A 23,473-nucleotide genomic window follows, 5' to 3' on the forward strand; every position below is an offset into this window, starting at 1 on the left:
CCTTCCTTCCTTCCTTCCTTCCTTCCAACAGTGGTAGCTTCAAAGGCCCAAAGATGAACTCACCTCAGACACCAAAGGAGTCTCATTATTTGAATTCAGAGATTTAACAATTATCTATTAAAGCACATAAAAATAGTCAATGTTTTCTTTGTCTCCATTGCACTATTCAAAAGAACTAGCTATTGCTTTTGGGGTATTTCTCAGTACCCAATAAAGGGGTCGAGCAAAATTAATCAAAAGGCCAATGTGTACATATTTTTTACTGTCCATTCACCTGTGTACAGCCATAACCCATCAATAGTGACAACGCTCAAAAAAAGAAAAAAGGGAAAAGAAAGAGATTTTGAATCTCATGACCAGGTATAACAGTGAGTTGGGGACAGCAGCAAAAACACAGAGTGCAGATGAGAAAAGGGAAAAGTGTGTGAGCATGGGCCCCTTGCCTGGGTCACATATGCTGTTAACAAAAGAGAACAAAAATATCTGGCTCATTGCAGGCTCTTCCTAACTGACCCCTGAAGGGTTAGAGTTTGACATGCTCTCCTGCTCTTTGAAGCTCTGCTTCTTAAAGAAGGAATTTCCCCATTTAGGAAAGGATTAAGTAGGGCTCAGTAATTCTCATGGAGGAGGGCGTGGTAGTCTTCCTTTTAACCGTGAAAAGATTGAAGGTTGCAGTTGCTTTGTAAGTGTCCTGAAGGCACGCATGTCCTGGGGAGAGGCAGCTTTGCAGGTTAGGACAACCCTCCTAGAGTAAAGAGTCATATTTCAGGCCACTGCTCAGGTCTGGAATGTAATGAGCAAGGAAAATAAGAATTACAAATAGCAGCTGGTCTCTCACCCTAAAATAAAACAAGTAAGGACAACAAATTAAAAATATATGCCCCATGTAAGGTGTTTACAACCCATGCCTGTGTGCACACACCCATAAATGTATACATGTGTGGGCGCAGCAACATGGGCACAGAAGTGTAGACTCAGCACATTGTTCAGTACTATTTGCCACCTTTTAATCTCAAAACCATCAGGATAACTGAATGTTCTCAGAGTAGTAGGAGATATTTTTGAAAATCTAGATGTCCCTAAAATAAAGCAATAAGAAGAGGGAACGGAATAGGAGCATGGCTAAAGGGAAATATATTCCAGCCAAGATGACAGATAATTTATTATGGAATTTATTGTTACTATTTCCCTACTAATAGAAATAGGAACTAGGTAGAAAAAGGAAGAATTTGATTTTCTGAAGAAAGCAATATTGAGTCTGAGATATATCAAAGTATAATCAATTTTAATATTGCCTATTTGGAATGTTCAATATTTATCAATTAAACATAGTAAAAAATGAAAGATTAAATTTTATGGAAATCATTACAGAAGACACATTTTTATTAAAATATCTGTCAACAAAAGAAGATTACAGAATAATGGTTTTCATAATACCCATATTGCATCTGAATATATCTAGAATCCAATTGCTTCTCCCCACTGCCACTGCCAGCACCCTGTTGGGAGCCACAATTTCTCACCTGGATCATTACCAGGACAGCCTCCCAACTGCTCTCTTGCCCCACCTACAGTGTATTTCAACACAACAATCAGCCAGGGAAGATTAGACCCTTGCTGCCCAATACCCAGTAATGGCTCTCCGTTTTGCTCTGAAAAAAAGCAAAGTCCCTACAATGGCCTGTGAGGACCTTGTAAGGTCTGCCCCAACTCTCCCTCTGCCCCTCTCTCTGCTGCCCCCAACACACACACTTGACACATCTGTGAGTTTGACCAGATGGCTGTCATTTTCACACACTCTGCTCCAGCCATGCTGGCTACCTTGCTGTTCCTTGAACATCTAAGCACATTCCCAACTGGATGTCTCTAAACACATGGTTCCCTGGGCCTGGAATGCCTTTCCCTTAGGTGTCTGCTGGGCTATCTCTCTCACCTCCTGCAAGTCTTTCTTTAAACATCATTGTCCTAATAAAGCTCACCTCATTTAGAACTGCACCCTGGGTTTCTCCTGTTCCCACCACATTTCTGATCCCTCGACCTAGATCTACTTTTTGTTTTACCATAATACTTTCACTAACATACAACATATGAGTTACTTATTATTTTGTTTATTACTTATTGTCTATTCTCTCGTGACCTGCCAAGAGAATGGAAACTCCATGAGAACGTGTATTTTTGTTTGTTCATGGACAGATCCCAAGCACCTAGCACATGGCACATGGAAGTGCTTGATAACAATTTGTTGAGTGGATGAAAAATATCATTAGGAAAAGATTAAGCTAAGAAATAAAATAATTAAAATATTTTTGTAACAACTTAATTAAAAAAATATTTTCCATGGTCTTGCAATGTCATCTAAATAATTAGAGGGGCAAAACATTTTAACATGTAAGTCTTAGCAAAGTATATGTGACTTAAATCTTTAAAAATCCCTAGTCAGAATTTATAAACAACATTACCATTTCAGCCTCCATTAAAAGCAAGACCACTTTCCCATGTTGACTGTCATAAAACCAAAGCAGCAATGCCCATGGCTGGCCTGAGAAATTAAGAGGATGAGATGAGTAAAATGGAGGTTTTGCAAGAAGCCATATTCTCACATAGTTTAGTTTGGACAAAATTAATTCATTCACATATTCATGTGGCAAATATTTAGTAAGAACCTAATATGGGAAGGTACTGAGCAAAGAACTGTGGGAGACGTAAGATGAATCAGATATAGATTCTTTCCTTAAGGATTTCCGGTTTTTAGTGAGGGAAGTTCATAAATAGCTCCACTGTACAAACTGCTAAGTAGCTTGAAAGGCTCAGATAAAGCACAGTAGGAATTCCAAGGATAAAGAAACATTTCTAGAAATTGCAGATAATGATTTATTAGTGTTTGAAGGGTCTCAAGAAAAAACACGGACACATAAGCCTGCAGCCAGAAAACAAATACAGCATGCCTAGACTTGAGTCTACACGACAAGGGATCAGCTGTTCCAACTGAATCCTTGCTAACCCCAATAAGAGTGGTTTTAAGAGACCTCTTGTTACAGCAATCACTGGAAACAAATGGAACTAGAAAGACTTGTTCGAGGCCTTTTTCTTAGGTCGTGACCTTGGGAAACCCAACTCTGAGTACCACAACCATTTGAAAAAAGGAAGTAAAAAATATTCTGTCTTTCACATTAAGAGATAAAAGAATTTTCTTCCCCCTTAAGAGAGGAATTGGAAATAGGATGTTCAAAGTGTGTGTATGCATGGGCATACACATATGATTAGATTATTTGAATTTGAAAGTGATATAGTTTAGGGAGTTATTAGCTATGTGAAAATAGGTCTGAAAATGATTCATTTAGTCAACAAATATTTACTAAGCAGCTACTTTCTATAAGCCATTGTGCTAGATGCTGGGGAAGATACCAAGATTAATTAGTCAAAGATTTTGCCCTTAAAGATCTTCTAAGTCAAGTAGTGGATGATTAGTTGGAAGACTGAACTGATATAAATCTATTAACTTATTTGCTGAATCTCACACTGTGCTATGCTATTATTGGTAAATATGCGTGTTTACAGATCTCCCTGCCCAAATATGATATATATCCCAAATATACATATCTCAGATGTTTATATATATATATATATGCATGTGTGTATGTGTATGTATGTATGTATATACATATATATAAACATACATACATATACACATATATATCTTATAATATTATACATATATGTATACATCTTATATATGTATGTATGCACATACATCTGGTGGAACATCACAAACAAAATTCTAAGGATCTTATATTTGATGAAGGAGAGCATTATAGAAAGGCCACAGAACAAATTTCCATTTAGGCAGTATTTGTTTATGTTGCTTTTTACTCTATATAATCTCCCTGGGGAATCTCAGGCCCAAGGATTAAACCACTACCCACCATTAATGATTCTCAGAGGTTTATCTCCCACCGAGAATATCTTCTGCCAGCCCTTAATAGGCACACATTTTATAAGCACATCCCAAACTGAACTCATCATATCTTCCACTTCTCCCCCTTGCCCTGAAGTCCCCATACATTCCTAATCTTTATGAATGGCATCTTTACATATTCAGCAACTGGGCTGTTTTGCTCTCTTCCTATATCTAATTAACCACTATGTCTCTAAATATCTTTTAATCTCTATTTTTTTTTTACCATCTTAACCACTTTAGGTGCACAGTATAGTAGTGTTAACTATATATGTATCATTGTGGAACAGATTTCTAGAACTTTTTCATCTTACAAAACTGAAACTCTATATCCACTGAACAAAAACAACTCCTCTTTTCCCTCTCCCTACCTCTACCCCCTCCCACCTCTGCAGGGGCAACTACCATTCCACTTTCTGTCTCAACAAGTTTTACTACTTTAGATAGCTCATATAAGTAGAATCGTATAGTATTTGTCCTCTTGTGACTGGCTTATTTCACTTTGGATAATGTCCTTAAGGTTCATACATATTGCAGCATTTCCTTCTTTAAGATTGAATAATATTCCATTGTTGTGTATACCACATTTTCTCTATGCATTTATCTGCTGGAGGGCATTTAGGATGCTTCTGCCTCTGAGCCATTAGGAATAATGCTGCAGTGTACATGGGTGTGCCAGGTCTCTTTGAGATCTCACTAACTGTGAATGTTCATCGCCACTGCACGTGGTACATGCCACTAACCCTTCATGTTCTAGATGACTGCAACAGCTTATTTCTTGACCAATTTGTTCTCTGTTTGGACCCCAGGTGGGTGTTCTTTACCCTACAGCCAGAATGATCTTCCTAAATTGAAAATCTGATCATGCCCCCTCTCTGCTATGAATTCTTCAACATCCTACTTGCCCCAACAGCCTCTCAGAACAAAATGGAAACTCTTCATCTCATCTGTAAGATCCTCTATGATCTGACTCTCATTTCTTGTTTCTTTTTCACCTAGAGATTTATGCTCTGGCCAACTGAACTCTCTGTAATTCCTCAAACATGTCATGTTCTCCTGTTTCTCCAACTTTTTTCACCTGCTGCTCATCTGCCTCAAATGAATTTCCCCATATTTGCAGTCTAGATAAATGGGGTTTCAAGTAGGGTGAGCAAAGCAGAAGCAACAGTATCACCCGGAAACTTGTTGGAAATGCAAAGTCTCAGCCCTGTACTAGACCTACTGAACCAGAAAACTCTGGGGTGGGCTCCAGCAATCTGTGATTTAACAAACTGTATAGGTGATCCCAATGCAGGCTGAAGTTGAGACCATGCTCTAGACATAATTTACACTTCAACCAACTCAGTTCACCTCCAAGAGGAAGCTTCGATGACCTCCCCCATGCCTTACCGAACTAGGTGTCTCCTTATTTGCTTCCATATTGTGACTCTGCTTGCATATCACATCATGGCATTTATCGCTATATTCTCATTGCTTACTTACTTGCGTGTTTTAGACTCTAATTTCCACACTGAACCTCCAATATGTTCCACAGCACTTGGGATAACTTAGGGGCCCAAAAGTGTTTATTTGAATGATTGACTGATTGGAGAGGTGGACTCCTACCCTTAAACACATAGATGAATATACCATATATTTATTTAGCATATATATATATTCATAGTGTATTTACAAATATGTATAAAACTTGTGTGCTTAGATGAGTCTAAGTCACTGAATAGAAAATGTCTTTTTATCACAGATTATAAGTATATCCTATAGTAATGGCTCTCATTAATATCATAAGAATTTCAAACTGTATGTTTTAAGGGATAAAGAGTGAGCTAATCACATTTTACATTAAACTCACTTTTGTGATATCCTAAATTACACAGGGCAGATCTAATTTACAAACATGCAACCTGAGACCCTAAAGGTTAAGTAACTTGAGAAGTCTCTAGAGTCCACAACAACATAGTGGGAATGGCGCCATCTTCATTGGCTCCTGGCCCATTTTTTCCCTCTAAACTCTAAACAACAGTACATTAGCATTTGGCAACCAATGCATATGCACATTTTTCTTTACACTTTAGAGAAATTCTGATCCAAGTTCCTTCAGTCAGAATGATGAATTATAGACTTTATAGTGCTGCTGAATTATGATTTCTTTAAATTATGGTTTATGGTGGAAATGCCGATACCAGCTATTCATTAAAAACTTTGTTTCCCCCTTTATGTCTCTGTCATGCCCCAGACCCATAATTTCTAAAACTATAGCTGCTCTCTTTGTTGTGGCTCAGGGCTGATACATTGCTTTGGGGTGTAATTATGTGGGTGCTAACTAAAATGTGAATCCTTAATGATTAATTTATAAGGTCTTATATGCTTGTGGCTCTGTCTAGAACAGGGGTTCTGGCATTACATATCCACTGGATATAGGGTTACAGTGGAGTTACTAATTGTCTGAACTAAGCTTCATGTACTAATTTAGCTGTCACCTTGCTTCAAACTTTTCCACATGCCCACACTCCTTCCTACACGGCACACGAGATCTTCTGCGATCTAGCTCACGAACCTCCACATCCTCACTACTCCTCCTCTGCCTCCCTAATTTCTTGGGTCTTACTGAACTATTTGCAGTTTACCCAACCACCATACTGTCTTTCACCGCTATGTCTTTGCATGTGCTGTTCTTAAATCTGGAAGTGTTCTTTACCATCACCTCTCCATTCCTCCCAACCTGCCCCCCAAACTTTCACTTAGATAATTGCTACTTATTTGTTTGGATTCAGCAAAGACATCACCTTCTCCAGGAAACTTTTATGATAAAAAAACAAAAACAAGAAGACTTCTAATAGGGCTTCTAAAATATAGAGTGGCAGTTTCTCCAACTAGATGGAGACATAACTGACTGAACAATTACACCCAAACGGTATTGATTAAGTCTATACTACCCTGAAACTCCTTCCAACTACTGTGACCATCTGGATGCTGTAAAAAGGACAGAAGCAATGGATGGGGGGTTGAGGTGGATTCCATGTAACCTTCCTTTCGCTCTGGAATTTTAAGTTTCTTTTTCAAGTCAATGAGAAAGGTGACATCAGGGCTGGTTATTGTTGGCCCCAGTGTCTGCGTTCTGAGCCAGGCATTTGCCAGATACAAAAGCAGGACACTCCTTCAAACCCATCAGCATGCCTCCTCCAAATGGAAACCACAGGCTGTCCACCCAACTCACGGTCATATGGAGAGATGCTCCCAGAGAGAGTTTAGGTGCGTCAGGTGTCTGTGGTAAGATCGCGATGTTGAATATGCGGCTCTCCAGATGCGTGTGGGCTTCTGTGGCACTGGACACCTGAAAAGAAATGTCATGCTGGTGAGCCTCTTGTCCTCTGTTGGGCAGAGTATGTTTGTGCATGTTTGTTTTTCCTCCTTTAAACCATCTGTCTTTAAATTCTATGTGCTCTTGCATTTTCATTTTCATTTTGCTCTTCATATTTTAATATTAATGTTTTCCTGATTACAAAAAATGTAATCATTTTAGGCAGTTCTAACAATGCAGGGAAATCCAAATGAGAAATAAAAAAAAAAAATCTAGAACGTCACTAAGTAGAAAGAGTAGTTCTTAACCTATTGATGCATTTCAGGTTAATATATTTTCTATGTGTATGTGAAACTTTATATGCAATTATGTGCTCTCTAAATTTTATTTTATTTTATTTTTATATTTTATTAAAATTAAAAAAGATTTTTTTAATGTTTTTATTTATTTTTGAGACAGAGAGAGGCAGAGCATGAGCAGGGGAGGGGCAGAGAGAGAGGGAGACACAGAATCTGAGCTGCAGCACAGAGCCCGATGCAGGGCTCGAGTTCATGCACTGTGAGATCATGACCTGAGCTGAAGTCGGATGCTTAACTGATTGAGCCATCCAGGCACCCCTCCAAATTTTAATCTAACATAATACTATGATGTTTTGTTATATCATTACTCATTCTTGAAAACATAATTTTTTATAGCTACATGTCTCATTACGAGCATATTTAACACATGTTCTATGGGACTTTTTATTCTACTTCTTCAATTTTTTCCCAGCACAGATATGTACACCTGGATTAGAAATGATAAATCTCAGCTTCATCATCATAAGGTGTAATTAGTAACAATTACAATTAGAATAGTAGTCACAAAATGGGGCGCCTGGGTGGCTCAGTTGGTTGAGCATCCGACTTCGGCTCAGGTCACGATCTCACGGCTCGTGAGTTGGAGCCCTGCGTCGGGCTGTGTGCTGACAGCTCAGAGCCTGGAGCCTGCTTCGGATTCTGTGTCTCCTTCTCTCTCTGCCCCTAACCCACTCACATTCTGTCTCTGTCTCTCTCAAAAATAAATAAACATTAAAAAAAATTTAGAATAGTGGTCACAAAATCAACGTTTTCTTGCTTCAAAAATGCTAAAAAAATTATGCTTTGCCTACTCAGCTAGCTCCTCCCCTCCCCCAGTGCTTCTAAGCTGCCCCTTAAACTCCCTCTCTCTGTTTTCTGTTCCACTTTAGGCTTGTCACAAGAGTTGCTAAGGCCTGTATGGCCACGTGTAGTTGCATTAATTCCAGATGAGAGGGGGCAGGGTTCTGTCAATTCTAAGGAAAAAGGCAGGAATGGCAGTCCTTTCTTTATGTCTTCTGAAGTTGTGCCCAACAGAAAAACCGTCTTCTCGGTATCTTGATCACATCAGATGCCTGGAGATCAAGTTTCAGAATATCTACATGTTTTCAAGAAGATACCTTATAGTGTGTCATTACAAGTAATATTAATGAAACAGCTATAATTTGCTGAGCATCTCCCATGGGCTCAGCACTATACTACCTACTTTTCAAAAGTTCTCTTACCACTTACAAAGTTGATATTATCTCCTATTTTAAGATGAGGAAATGGAAGGTCAAATAAGTTAAGCAAGATATCACAGTCATAAAGTCAATAAGGGTCAGTATTCAAACAGGTCGGAAGGTTCATGATATTCCTACTGACCAAGATGGCTCAATTTGGAAGCTTTCAAAACTTAGAAGAGGGGAAAATATACTTTATCTCTTGAAGAAAAAGAATGGAACACTGTGCAGGTAGTGAAATGTGGACACATTACCAAGCAAGGGAATCAATTCTAGCTTCCTTAGTAAAGATATTGGTATGAAATATGTTGGTCTTTTCATACCACATCCCCTAAGGCTGTTTCAACGTGCTCTGAATACACCAAAACCAGAGTCCCTTCCCATGCTCCAAATGACGCAAATGTGCGTGCTTTCTTTTCACTATGCCATGCTCTATTTTTAAATGCCACTTGCATTACATAAATCCCAAGTTTTACGTGCAAAGTAACAGATGGCATGCCTTGATGGCTCATGACAGCACATCAACATTAAAATGGAATTAAATCCATGCAACTCATTGTATTGCATTTTCTGCTTTAAAGAAAGAAAAAAGAAGGGAAGAAAGAGAAGAATCATTAGAACAGCATCTTTTTTAGTTTAATTCTTTTAGGGACACTAAAATGATGAATGAGACAAGTTTCAGCCATTTGTTTCAGTACATAGCTACAGTGTCTGTGTCATTTCAAATCAAAATATGAGGTAAGCCTATAAAACAATGAGACTTTAAAAGCACACCCAACTTTTTTATATCCAGGAGAACATAATCTCAGAGTTGTTTCACGCTTGCAATAAAGATGCTGTCAGTGTTGAAAACGCACTTTTTGGAATGCCTTCAGAGGGAGTTCACAAATCATGTAAGAAAACTGAGCTTGTTACTTCATAATTGCTCCCTGTTTTAACAAAAAATAATTACTACTCTTCTTACCAGACATGACTCTGACTGACTTTTGGCTCTTTGGTTATTTTTAAAAATCAACTTCCAAAGGATGATATACTGTCACTACTGGGGATATTCTAAAGAAAATCCCATAGATTTTGAAGAAGATCTCAAGTAGGAGTTCTAAACACATCATGAGTAAAATGTGTGAAGACTTTCCAAAGAGAACCACTTTCTGAGTAATAATGTTCAACTGGATGTCTTAAAGTCCAGTGAGTTTGTTTAAAAAAAAAAAAAAGAGTAACTCTTGCTTTTTTATACCCATTTAGTAACCAAGTTGGAAAAGCAATTGAATATCATTTTTTGAGGACTGCAGAGTTCCCTGGTGCTAAAAATGAAAACGTTAACTTGGGCAAAGGGCACATGAGGCTTGCTCACCCATTGGACCTTCAGTGTGCTTGCTATAATCTCATTCTAATGGTTTCCAAGTTTCTTTCAATCTGCTCCCTGGAAAAGCACATCTTTTACACAATATAAATTAGGCAATAAAGATGTGTGCACCAGGCATCAGAAGGAGAATGGATGGTAATTTTAACAAGGTAAGCTATTGTGGCAGTTTATCCCCAACTGGATTCCTAGACAAAGGAAAAGTCTTAAACTCAGAGGGACTGTGACTCTGCTTTGGCTGATCACTACCACGAGTGCTTCTTTATATTTTCTCTGACACTTTCCCAAATTCCTTTCTGTACCAATGTTTAAACACTCTTTCTCAAAGTTTCTCATTCCTTTGCACTTTTATTCAATTCTTTATTTCCAAATTGCCCTTGACATAGGTTTGTCTAATTCTATTGGTCTTTCCAAAGATTCAGGTTTTGTATTCATTATCAATTCTCACATTTTATACTGAATCAATTCCTCTGCTTATCTCTATGAATTCCTTCCTTAGGTTTCCCTTGTGGTTCTCTACCTTCATTTAGCCCATTTATTTTCATGCTTTTTGCTCAATAATAAGAGCTTAAGGCCATCAATTTTCTTCTGAGTATTATTTTGTCCACATCATTTAAGTTTGGATAAGTTATTTCCTCCTCATCTTTTTAGAACTTGTAATTATTTAGGAGACTTTTAAAAATTCTAAATGGTTTGAATTTTGTTTACCTCTTTATTATTAATTTCTAATTATATTTGATAATTGCCAGACAACGTGCCCAGGATAATTTCTTGTTCTTTAATTTATTGACAGCCTCCTTACGGTCTGTTTGTCTTAGTTTGCTCAGGCTACTATAACAAAAACACCATAAACTGAGTGGCTTATAAACAAAAGGAATTTATTTCTTGCAGTTCTGGAGACCAGAAGTCTGGATCAGGGGGCCAGCATGGTGGGGTTCTAGGTTGCAGACCACCAACTTATTGCATACCCATGGTGGAGAGCACAGAAGGGGAGGAGGCTATCTTGTGACTCCCATAAGAGTACTAATCCCATTCATGAGAGCACAGCTCTCATGACTTCATCTAATCCTAATCACCTACCAAAGGTCTCATACCCATATACCATTGAATGGGGAGGGGGTAGGATTTCAACATATGAATCTCAGGGGGACACAAACATTTAGTCTACAGCACTGGTATGTGACCAATCTTTACCAATGATAGCAACGAACCCACACATAGTGATAGGCAGTATTGTACGTGTATGTACTAACTCATTAAATCCTCATATAGTTCTATTTTACAGATGATAAAAATGAAACACAAGGATTTTGCCGAAGTAATCTTCCCAAAGTTGTTTAGCTAGTGCAAGGTAAAACTGAAATATGAACCCACTGGGTTTGGCTGCTAAGTCTATGCTCTTATCATAAGATGGTAAATGTTCCAAAAACATTTGAAAAAAGAAATATTTTTTCCTCCATATGGCATTTTAATATTTTGAAAACATTTTTTTTCTAAACACTTCAGCCATTATCTATTATAAACTCTTTGCTGTGGAATGAGTCTGTAGGGATAGTCTAAGACTGAATCAGCAGATTAAAAAAATCTCTCAGTGCTACAAATTACATTTGTTCTTCCCCCAAATGTGATTTCCAGGCAACATAGAAAATGACCTGATTATTTAAAATAATGGTGATGAAAAATAAATTAAATAAATAAAATAAAATAATAAAATAAAATAAAATAAAATAAAATAAAATAAAATAAAATAAAATAAAAATAATGGTGATGATTTTCCTCAGACCATCCTGACATCAGAAAAGTCAGCAGTAGAGGGTACCTGAAAGCGGAAGGAGTCACTCTGGGCTGGGACTCCCGAGTGCCTATACCACACAATGCCTTCATTGATGTCTTGTTGGGTGAAGGTGCTGGTGGGGGTCGCTGTTCTTCCATCAGGCAGGTGCTGCCCTTCCTCTGCGGGGCTGTCTGCAGGCATATCAACCAGAAGGACCATCTCTCCTAGGAAAGCCACATCATTAGTGAGGATCTCCCATAAAAGTAAAAGTCAGTCAGAGCTCTCATCTCCTTTTCTACTACAATTTTTTTTCAATAGAAATTATGTACTTCTGTATTTTTATCTAAGGTGAAGGAAAGGAGGTTAACACAGAATTCAATAGACATCTTTGAATTCACCTTCACACACAGAATTCCCACTCTCTCAGCTAAAAAAAAGCTAGAAGTCATTCAAGGGCAATTCACGCATCAAGTTACTGACTTATATCAATTAAATTACATGAAATCATGAATACAACAAACAAATATTCAAATACAGGGCACTGGATGGATTCATTCCTACCTACAACTTTCTATGTAGCAGGAAATGCTTTTTAACCAGGAGGTTTTTGATGTAAACACAATGGGAAATTTGAAAAAATTCAGAAAAATTATTATTAATATTATTAATTATTATTATTTATTTAAGAGAGAAAGGAGAGCATGGGTGGGGAAAGGGGCAGAGGGAGAGAGAGAGAGAGAGAATCTCCATGCTCATTGAGGAGCTTGATGGATGGCTTGATCCCGTAAATCCTGAGATCCTGATCTGAGCCAAAATCAAGAGTTGGATGCTCAACCAACTGAGCCACCCAAGCACCCCCCAGAAAAAATTATACTTGAGAATTCTGTACAATGAAAATAAGAATAACTGACACTGGGATGCATATGGCATGCACTGCATGAAGCACATTATGTGATGGTTCAAATCCAGCTCCATGTCCAGCTGCATGAGCTTTATTAGGCCTTTATAAGCCTCTCTGTTCCTATGGGTAAAATGAAAATAATAGTATATACTTCACAGATACTTAAAAAGAATGTTAATCATCCTTATGTTATTTGATCCTTTGGAAGATGCTATTATTATCTCCATTTAAAGGAAGTTCTTTTGGCTTAGAGAAGTTCAGTAACTTGTTCAAATTCACAAATTGTACATGTTGGAGCTGAGATTTGCATCTGAAGCTCATGTTCTTGGTTGTGAAACTCTTATCAGTCATTATCATGTTGTGTTCACAGTCCAATATCTATCCTCCTAAATAACTATCTCATTTCCTCCTCCATAATTCTTTAGACTTCATTAAAATTGAAGCAAGGAAACCTAAATCTAGACACCACCACCACCAGTCTGTTTCTATTGCTTGTTTTTCACCTGGAGCTACTATCTCCTTAAAGGGAGATTGCAAATACAGAGGTGCTATATAAACAATTAAAGTTTCACAAGGATAATATGCCCTCGAGTGAAGACCAAACAGAAGAATAGATGAAATGCTGAAAACAGAAGCCATGTTTTCATGAAAATGCATCTAATAAAAAATCTGAAAGAAGACTCTCTACCACTCAGTTGGTAAGAGAAGTAGAAGAGGAGCGGGGAGAGGGAGGCAGAAGGAGACGGGAAGGTTCTCTAGCAAGATACCCAGATCTTAGTACACTAAGTATGCTAGACATATGGAACAACTGAAATCACACTTTGGTTACATGAGAGGAATTTTCTTATGTGAAGGAAATAGTCCTTCTAATATTTATATGCACTAAATTGAAGTTTAAAGTGAGCATAATATGCTGGATGGTGATGGAAATTCTAAAGTAAGAGAAAAACATCAATAGTCTTCTTTATAAAATCATGTGTAAAATCAACTCATTCTAGTTTCTTTTTGGTACTGTTTCTCATTTGCACCTAAGTCACAAATTCCATTAGCCATCTCTCCCCGGTTCAACCTCTATTCATAAGATGATATCAATAAACATGCTTTTCCAGAATGTATACTGTTTATGAATGTAAGACAGTTACAAAATATTCTGAAAGTAAATTTCTACAATGAAAATGTAGAGAGTAGAGAAACATAAAATATTCAAATGCTAATATCCTAGCAATTTTTCTTTATAATAGAAAAACTAAGCAGAATTTTTCTAACAAGTCCTAATGAAATAAGCCTATTTTTCAGATTTAAAAAAAAAAACCTGCCATGTTATGCAGATTAACAGGAATCATAGGATATTGGCTAATTCTATTAATTTCAATTCAGTTAATAGTCATCGAGTACCTGTTAGGTGCTAGCTATCACACTAGACCCTTCAGGGATGGGGATTCAAAGATGAGCAAGATGCCATTCCTGCCCCTGAGACCAGCCTCCTTAAGCAACTGGGAGCCACTGTGAGGTTTCTGTAGGTGAATGGCACAAACTGATTTAGAACACAGAACATATACGATCAGAATACAGGGAGCCTGTGAAAGTCCTATTAAAGAGGCCGGATTTTATTTTATAAAAATGGTAAAATAGTAATTAACATTTACACAGACAGCTTGATCAATTATGAGAGGACTGAAAAATCCAGATGACTGATATGGTCCTGAACTAAGGCAACAGAAGTAAGATTGGAAAGAAATAAACAGATACAAGAGTCACTAAGTAAGTGGAAGCAACAGAACTTGACATTGTGTTGTGAAGATGAGAGATGGGGAGAGATGTGACAGGAAGGGCAGCAATGCCACCAATGGATGAGCAGGTGGGAGGGAAGTTTAACACTGGGTCTGTTGAATACAAGGTGTCTTTGTGACAAGCCCAAGAGTAGTGAGGAACAAATATCAGTATTTTGTGAGGTTCACCCCAGTGAGGTGAGAGCTGTTGTGTAGCACGTCATCTCCACATTTATTATGACAAAAACAAGGAGATGACCTTAAATATATGAAAATCCAGGTTTATAAAACAGTGTAGGTTTAAAAAACAAGATATTCTGTACTTGGGATTTTCTTAATACTGAAGGCTATAGTTTAATCAAGAATTTTGAAGGGAAATTTTGATAGGTATTAAGAATTAGAATCTCATTGAATTATTGAAAATCCCATGAATTATTTTGGGATTGAGACAATTTGTATTAAAGCTTTCTTACCCAATGATAAATAATTTAGAGTTGGCAATGTGTTGGATTAAGTCGGATTTTCCCTCAAATGATACTCAAGTTACTTCATTAAAACCATCTCATTATGGGGCACCTGGGTGGCTCAGTCAGTTAAGCATCCAACGCTTGATTTCAACTCAGGTCATGATCTCATGTGGTGTGTGATTTTGAGCTCGAAGTTGGGCTCTGCACTGACAGTGTGGAGCCTGCTTGGGATTCTCTGTCTCCACTCTCTGCCCTGCCCCCATTCACATTCATGCTTGCACGCACTCTCTCTCTCTCTCAAAATAAGTAAACATTAGAAAAGCCATCTCATTAAATTCACTTTCAAGCTTGTGAAGTAGCTAAAGGTACAAGTGTTAATCAACTTGTCTAAACTAACATCTGAGAACAGTGATGAGTCTGCTGCAAGTGGTGGAACTTGAGTTCTGTATGCATTTACTACACAAGCAATTTACATTTGGCTCAGTTGCATGGTCAGGTCTCCACAAAAAGTCTAAAGCTCATCTGGAACATTCTAAAGTGATGAGGGAGTATATAAGAGCTGGGGTGGCAAGAGGGTAGGGGCTCCACAAATTCATACCACTGCGACAGACGGATGTAAGCAGATTGGTGTTGAGTGGGTTTCCAGTTCCCACCACCTTTTTCACTCTTGAGTGGTTGCTAACATTAATGTGATTTGATTATTACTAATAGGGGGCTCTGGACACGCAGAAAGAGGATTATGTTCATAGGAAGAAGTTAATTAAGAGAGTTATAGTAGGAAAGGGTCACAGTCAAGCCTACATGGCATTTATCAAGCTGAAATTTAATTCAGCATTGTTCTGTTTAATACTTAAAGAGACTATTGGAATATTGGACTGTCTCTAGGAAATTAAATTTTTTGGCTTTTAATGATCAAGATAAAGGTAAAGAATTTAATACATCAAACAAGTCAAAGATTTTTAGAGCTGAAAAGGACTTAAGCATTATCAAGCTTAAAATCAGTGGGTAAAAGAACACAAAGTTGAATAAGGTCTGTGGATTAATTAATAGAATTGTATACATGTTGGCTTTCTGGTTTTGTTAATTGTTCTATTGTTCCATAAGATGTTAACATTGAAGAAAGCTAGATTAAGGGTATTCAAGGGCTCTTTGTACTATTTTTGCAAATTTTCAGTAAGTCTAAAATTATTTTAAAATAAAAAGATAAAAAATTATCTAGCCTAACCTTTTAAAGAAACCTAAGGCTCAAAGGCATTCACTTGCCTTCCTCAAGGTTATACAACTATATATAATAAAAGGTACTCCAGCTAGAACAACTATTTCATAATCATATCAATTCTTGGTTGAATCGTGTTTTTCAATGTCTTTGTTGACATTGGAACTACTTTTGAAATGCACAAAAGTTAATTTTTCTCCCCACTACAGAAAATATATAATTTTTAAAATCCAGGGACCCAGAGGAAAAAGAGATTATTATTCCTCTGCTATTTAACATGCCAAGAATGTGTTTACTTTTAATGAATATCATTTTCATCTTCATTTTCAGGGTATCTATTTAGTTCTTAAAAAATCTACCTGCCTATGAGGTGCCTAGGTGGCTCAGTCAGTTAAGCATCCGACTTCTGCTCAGGTCATGACCTCATGGCTCTTGGGTTCAAGCCCTGCACTGGGCTCATTGCTATCAGCTTCAGATTCTCTGTCCCCCTCTTCCCCTCTAGCACTCACTTTCTCTCTCTCAAAAATAAATAAATAAACAAACAAACAAACATTTAAAAAATATCTACCTGCCTTTTCTTTTTATGGTATGTGGTTATTAAAGTTTTGATTCCTCTTTAGTATCTTTAAATCATTTTAAATATGCTTGTTTCATAGTTTGTTTTTTTAAGTGTATTTATTTATTTTTTTTTTTGAGGGAAAGGAAGAGAGAGAGTGCAAGGGGTGGGGCAGAGAGAAAGGAAGAGAAAGAATCCCAAGCAGGCTCGGCACTGTCAGCACAGAGCCAGATGAGGGGCTCAAACCCACGAAGCATGGGATTATGACTTGAGCTGAAACCAAAAGCTGCATGTTTAACGAACTTAGCCACCCAGGTACCCCTTGTTTCACAATTTCTATGATTGCTCCTTTATGAAATCCTTGGAGTTTTGATCATTTTGTTCATTTTTCTTATGATACTATGGATTATTTCCTCATCTGTTCTGTAATTTTGAATTCTGAGCTAATCTTCAGTGGTTTAGGCTGTGAGAATCTTGTGACCTGGAGTTGAGGGTGGACATTCCATAGCAGTTTCTACCAGTTTCTGTAAGGAACCCAAGAAGTATCATTGGCCTGAGATTAATATTCATATAACATCTCAGTTTTGGGTTTCTCAGACAACGTGCAGTGTAACTTAACTCAGGATCATCAGGAGAAACAGGCCTGGAGTTCTTTCTCTGCAGACTTTTTTACTTCACTCTGAGCCCTGGGAAACACAGATAGGTTTCTTTAACAACTCTGTGCTGGTGTGCTTCTTGTTTTCTCTTCTGTCTCTCTAAGTCAAAGTCTTTGCAGAGTCCAAGTTTTATGCAGGATCTTAACTTTCTGTCTTTGCACGAGCATTATATCTCAAGCCCCTGGGTTCCTGGAACACAAACAACCACTCTGAGGGAAGCTATTCCATGAGCTCATGCCTAGACTGGTTTAAGCTCCTTCTCTGTTTGTGACTTGGAGACTTCTTTCTATTCTTGGAAGATCAGGCAGTGCCCTATAATTCTTTTTTTTTTTAATGTTTATTTATTTTGAGAGAGAGAGAAAGAGTATGTATGTGGGGAACATGAGTGGGGAGGGGCAGAGAGAGAGAGAGAGAGAGAGAGAGAGAGAGAGAGAGAGAATCCCGGACAGCATAGAGTCCAACGCTGGGCTCAATCTCACGAACGTGCGAGATCATGATCTGAGATGAAATCAAGAGTTGGAACACTCAACTGACCTGAGGCATCCAGGTACCACTGCCCTATAATTGTTATCTTGTTTCCAGCATTTCTAGATGATGATGAGGAGGAGGAGGACAAGAAAATTTTCAGGTTATCATATTGCACTATCTTTCTGGAAGTGGAAGTAACAATGGAGATCTTTAGAAATGTTTTTATGTAAAACTCTTTTTTTTTTTTTTTTTAAGTCTCAACAAGAAATCTGGTGATGTTCTAGAAGGGACACAAGGTGGAGTTTAAGAGCCTGAGCTTCAAAATTAAACTGACATAATTAGCTATACATGCTTATATAAACTATATTTTAGCAAGTTACTTTCTCTGTAAAATTAAGTTGTTTTAAGACTTAAATTTTGGATTTCATATACACTAATATGTTTATATTACTTAGTGTACTACCTGATAATGTGTGTATGAGTTATTTTGACTATTTTGTTTAAATTTTTTTTAATGTTTACTTCTTTTTAAGAGAGAGAGGGACAGAGACAGAGCATGAGTGGGGGAGGGGCAGAGAGCAAGGAAGATACAGAATCCGAAGCAGGCTCCAGGCTTTGAGCTGTGAGCACAGAGCCTGACGCAGGGCTTCAGCTCACAGACCATGAGATAATGACCTGAGCTGAAGTTGGATGCTCAACCGACTGACCTACCCAGGTGCCCCATTGACTATTCTGTTTAAATGAGATGTGTGAGGTATTAGAAAGTCAATTTCATTGGACTCACAACCTTGCTGTGTGGCATTGTACAAAAGCAAGTCCGAGACTACTGGATACAATGATGAAATCATGGCAAAGGAAAAAAGTTACCAAATTGGGGGTGGTCCTGTGTAATTTTGTAGATGATTTCTGAGGCACTGGCACCTGGAGCTTCCGCCTGTAAGATTCTATTGGTAATCTGCAGCATCCCACCTTCTGGAACCCACACCATTGAATTAGCCACGAGCCGAAGACCTCCATCATTCTAGAATAAGGAAAGAGTACAGAATTAGGTCCAAGCAAAATAAAAGAAAACATCAGCCCTTAAAAACATAAGTCAAAATGTACCATTGCTGCTAGTGATCATTTAATAAGAGAGATTCATAGCTTTGAAGTCACATTGCGAACTATGTATGTGTATTACGTGTAGATACATGCATGTGTATGTACGTGTGTACATATCTTGCTTTTTCTTTTAACTTATAAGCAAAGAACTTATTTCATTCAGGAAGACTGTCTCTCCATTCCTTTCTTTCTTTTTTAAGTTTATTTATTTGGGAGAGACAGAGACAGCATGAGTGGGGGAGGGGCAAAGAGAGAAGGAGACAGAGAATCCCAAGCAGATGCCGCACCACCAGCATGGAGCCCGATGTGAGGCCTAAACTCATGAACTGTAGATCATGACCTGAACCAAAACCAAGAGCAGAAGGCTTAACTGACTGAGCCCCCCAGGGGCTCTTTGGTCCAAGTAACTGTCCTTCTATCCTCCCCATCCACCCACATTCAAGGAGTACTCATTAAGCACCTATTATATGCTGGCTCTTTTGCCAGAGGCCTGAGATAGGTAAGAATGGCTGAAACAAGACTTCAGTTTCAGAACTTACAATCTAGTGATCTCCCCACAGATAAATAATCAGGATGCATCACAAATGATGCACAGGGTGCTGTGGGAGAATAAGGGCAAAAGGAGGTTTCCTGTTTGAGAAAAGAATGCTCAGGAAGGCTTTCCTATGGATATATCATTTAATTCTCAAATGACCAAAAGACAGGTCTTCTAAGAGAGAAGAGGTAAAATGAATTCTATGCAAAGGGCCCAGCTGAGGCAAAGACATGAGACAATGCACTGCATGCTTCATAAAATATCCAGGTGTCTGGGAAAGAAGAGTTTATGGAACCAGGGGAGCAGGTGAATAAAAAGGGACACTCTCTTAAAGTTGTGTAGGTAGAAGGTAGATGCTGTGCTAAAAGTCTCCATTTATCTGGTAGGCCCTGTAAAGTCAACATGTGTCTTCAGGGAAGGAAAGGGGATGAGCACGTCTGGGGTTTAGAAAGCTTTCATCAGCAAGAGATGGAAAGGGCTAGAACTGGGATGCGTCTGGGGCTGTAGAAACCATTTAACAAATTCTTGTAATGGCTCAGGTGAGAGAAGATGAAAAAGTCATTGCAGTGGGAATGGGGAGTTAGAAACAGTTTCCAGAAACACTAGAGGCCGAATTGACAGGCCTTGATGACTGATTGAAAGTGAAGCCTTAGAAACAACAGTTGGGAATCGCTGACTGGAAGAAATCACCTATTTAGCACTCCTGAGAAGGCAACCATTTTAATTGCTAAAGCTAATGTCATTAAAAAGTGCTGCCATTCCTGATTTGCAAGGTGTGCACCTCTTCCAAAGCCTCATAATTGACATTTTAGCACAGAATGAGATTAGTGAGGCTGCCTGTGTTCAGTTTGCAGTTTGTTTTCAAACTTTAAAAATCAGTAAATCTGGTATTCTAAAATCAAGCACTTAAAGGGGATATTTTTATAAATTATTGCTATAGCTTTCAAATATGCCAATAAACAGAGCAAACACCACTCCCAGAAGGGGAATACTAAGAGCAGAAGACAACATCTATTTTTTTTGCAGTCACCTGACACAACAGTATTTGCCCCCCACAGGAGGCGGTCATAGCTATTTTCACCACACTCACCAGGGAACTGAGTCAAACAGTGCCCAGGAAAACAGCAGCAAAGGTACCTTCTATTGTGATTGGTGCTCAGGAGCAAACTCCCAAAAACTTTCTCTCTTCACAATTGATATAGCATATTATTTACAAAAACACCAAAATGTGCCAAGAATTCCCTTCCCCTGGAATTCTAGGAGAAAAGTCCCTATTAACTCCAGCAGTGTTTCATATAATATACTTAGACTCAGGTGTCTTAATTGCTAGCAATCTTTCTAATAGCAGCAGCCTCGTCAAGTTTGATCATGGTTACAGAGATCAGTCATCCACCAGCAACCACATTCTTGGACTGATGAGGCAATGGGGTTTTTCATATTCCAAGCAAGTAAGTATCCAAGCAAGTAAGTACTGTGACTTGTCCCCAGGTGTCTCTCCCACTACATTTCTATCTTGGCTAAACTTCACCGATACAATTCCCTGTAATTCCCGTGTGAGTATAAATTATTAGGAGACAGTATTCCTTGTAAGTCAGTGTTCAGACACCAGCAACATCTGGAAACTTACTAGAAGTTTAGAATCTCAAGCCTCACCTCATTCTGAATTAGAACTTCATTTTACTTTTCTTCTTCAGCTTCATTGAAGTGTATTACTTGATAAATAAAAGTTGATATAGTTAAGGTACACAACATGATGTTTTGATATACATATATATTGTGAAATGATTATAACAATCAAACTAATTAAGAAATCTATCACCTCACATAACTAAACCCGAGTGTGTGTGTGTGTGTGTGTGTGTGTGTGTGGTAAAAACAAATTTCAAGCACATTTTAAGTATACGATACAATATCAAGTATAGCCACCATGCTATACATTAGATCTCCAGAACTTATGCATCCCTTGTAACTGAACCTCTATACCCCTTGACTAATACCTCCCCATTTCTTCTACCTCTGGCGATCACCATTCTACTCTGCTTTTATGAGTTGGACTTTTTTAGATTCCAAATATAAGTGAGATCATGCAGAATTTATCTTTGTGTCTGGCTTGTTTTACTTAACATATTGTTCTTCAAGCTCAACCATGCTGTCACAAATGGCAGGACTTCCTTCTTCCATAAGGGTTTATAATATTCCATTGTGTATATAGACCACATTTTCTTTATCCATTTATCAACAGACACTTAGGTTGTTTCCACATCTTGGCTTTTGTGAATAATGTTGCAATAAATATGTGAGTACATATATCTCTTTGAGATAAAGATTTCATTTCCTTTGGATATATGCCCAGAAGTGAGATTGCTGGATCCATATGATACTTCTGTTTTTAATTTCTGAGGAACTTCCATACTGCTTTCCAAAATGGCTGTACCAACTTACATTCCCACCAAGAGATTATATGGGTTCCCTTTTCCCCATACTCTTACCAACTCTTGTTATCTTTTGTCTTTTTTATTTTAGCCATTCTAACAGGTGTGAGGTGATATCTCATTGTTATTTTTTTCAATGTTTATTAAGAGAGAGGGAGAAAATGCATGCAAGCAAGGGAGGGGCAGAGAGAGAGAGAAAGAGAGAAGCCCAAGCAGGTTCCATGCTGTCAGTGCAGAGCCCCACACAGGGATCAGTCTCATGAACTGTGAGATCATGACCTGAGCCGAAATCAGGAGTTGGACGCTTAACTGACTGAGCCACCCAGGCACCCATCATTGTGGTTTTGATTTGCATTTCCCTGATGATGAGTGACGTTGAGCACCTTTTCATGTACCTTTGGCCATTGTATGTCTTCCTTTGAGAAAGGTCTATGCAGATCCTTAGCCCACTTTTAAAAAAAATGTTTATTTATTTTTGAGAGAGAGAGAGAGAGAGAGAGAGAGAGAGAGAGTGTGTGCATGAGTGGGGGAGGGGCAGAGAGAGAAAGGGTCAGAGGATCTGATGTGGGCTGTGTACTGACAACAGAGAACTCTATATGGGGCCTGAACTCACAAACTGTGAGATCATGACATGAACCAAAGTCAGATGCTCAATGTACTGAGCCACCCAAGCTCCCCCTTAGCCCACTTTTTAATTGGAGGAGGAGGAGGAGGAGGAGGAGGAGGAGGAGGAGGAGGATTATGATGCTATTGAGTTGTTAGAGTTCCTTAAATATTTTAGATATTAATCCCTATCAGATATATGGTTTCAAACACTTTCTCCCCTTCAGCAGGCTGCCTTTTCATTCTTTTGATTGTTTGCTTTGCTGTGTAGCTTTTTAGTTTGATGAATTTCCACTTGTATTTAAACACAATCCCCAGGGGATGTGGAGTCATGCTAAATCAGGAGAAGCACAGCTCAGGATAGATACAGTGATGGAGCTAGAGTGGTTCTCCTGAAACCCCACAGACAGGCCTTTTACAATATTTATATTTATCACCAGATAATATAAATGCCTCTGTTTCTGAATTATTTGTTTACAATACTTAAGAAGAAACAGACAACTGTCTAAGGGAAAGAAGTGTAATTCTTCCCACTCATATTTTGATGAAGATGGTTTTATCATTTTCTTTCTTCTGGGAGAGAGTCCAGGGACGATTCAAGAAGAGATGAATAGAAGGCTATACACCATCTTTTCTACAGTTAAAGTGTCCAGAAAAGCCAAATTTTAACCTCATTTCCCCCAATGATTCTGACATTTTGCAATTTCTTTATCTACTTATAGTTGTTTTTTTTTTTTTTTCTGAACAATGATGCATATATCCCTGTGAACTGAAGAAATTAGCCATAACATGAGTTGAATAATCTCCTGCCTAGTGAAGTT

At 38.1% G+C, this 23,473-nt stretch overlaps 1 protein-coding gene across 2 annotated transcripts in view; it reads right to left on the minus strand.

Moving 5' to 3' along the window:
• FRAS1 (Fraser extracellular matrix complex subunit 1) overlaps positions 1-23,473 on the minus strand; it is a 420,203-nt gene that overhangs the window by 114,228 nt on the left and 282,502 nt on the right. For both annotated transcript variants that reach the window (XM_053217214.1, XM_027058965.2), the window contains exons 30-32: positions 18,849-19,002; positions 11,994-12,172; positions 7,170-7,286 (exon numbers count right to left, since the gene is read on the minus strand). In XM_053217214.1, the coding sequence (XP_053073189.1) occupies positions 7,170-7,286; positions 11,994-12,172; positions 18,849-19,002 (450 nt within the window). The remainder of the gene's footprint in view (positions 1-7,169; positions 7,287-11,993; positions 12,173-18,848; positions 19,003-23,473) is intronic.

Source organism: Acinonyx jubatus, chromosome B1 (genome assembly GCF_027475565.1).
Source record: "Acinonyx jubatus isolate Ajub_Pintada_27869175 chromosome B1, VMU_Ajub_asm_v1.0, whole genome shotgun sequence".
NCBI lineage: Eukaryota > Metazoa > Chordata > Mammalia > Carnivora > Felidae > Acinonyx > Acinonyx jubatus.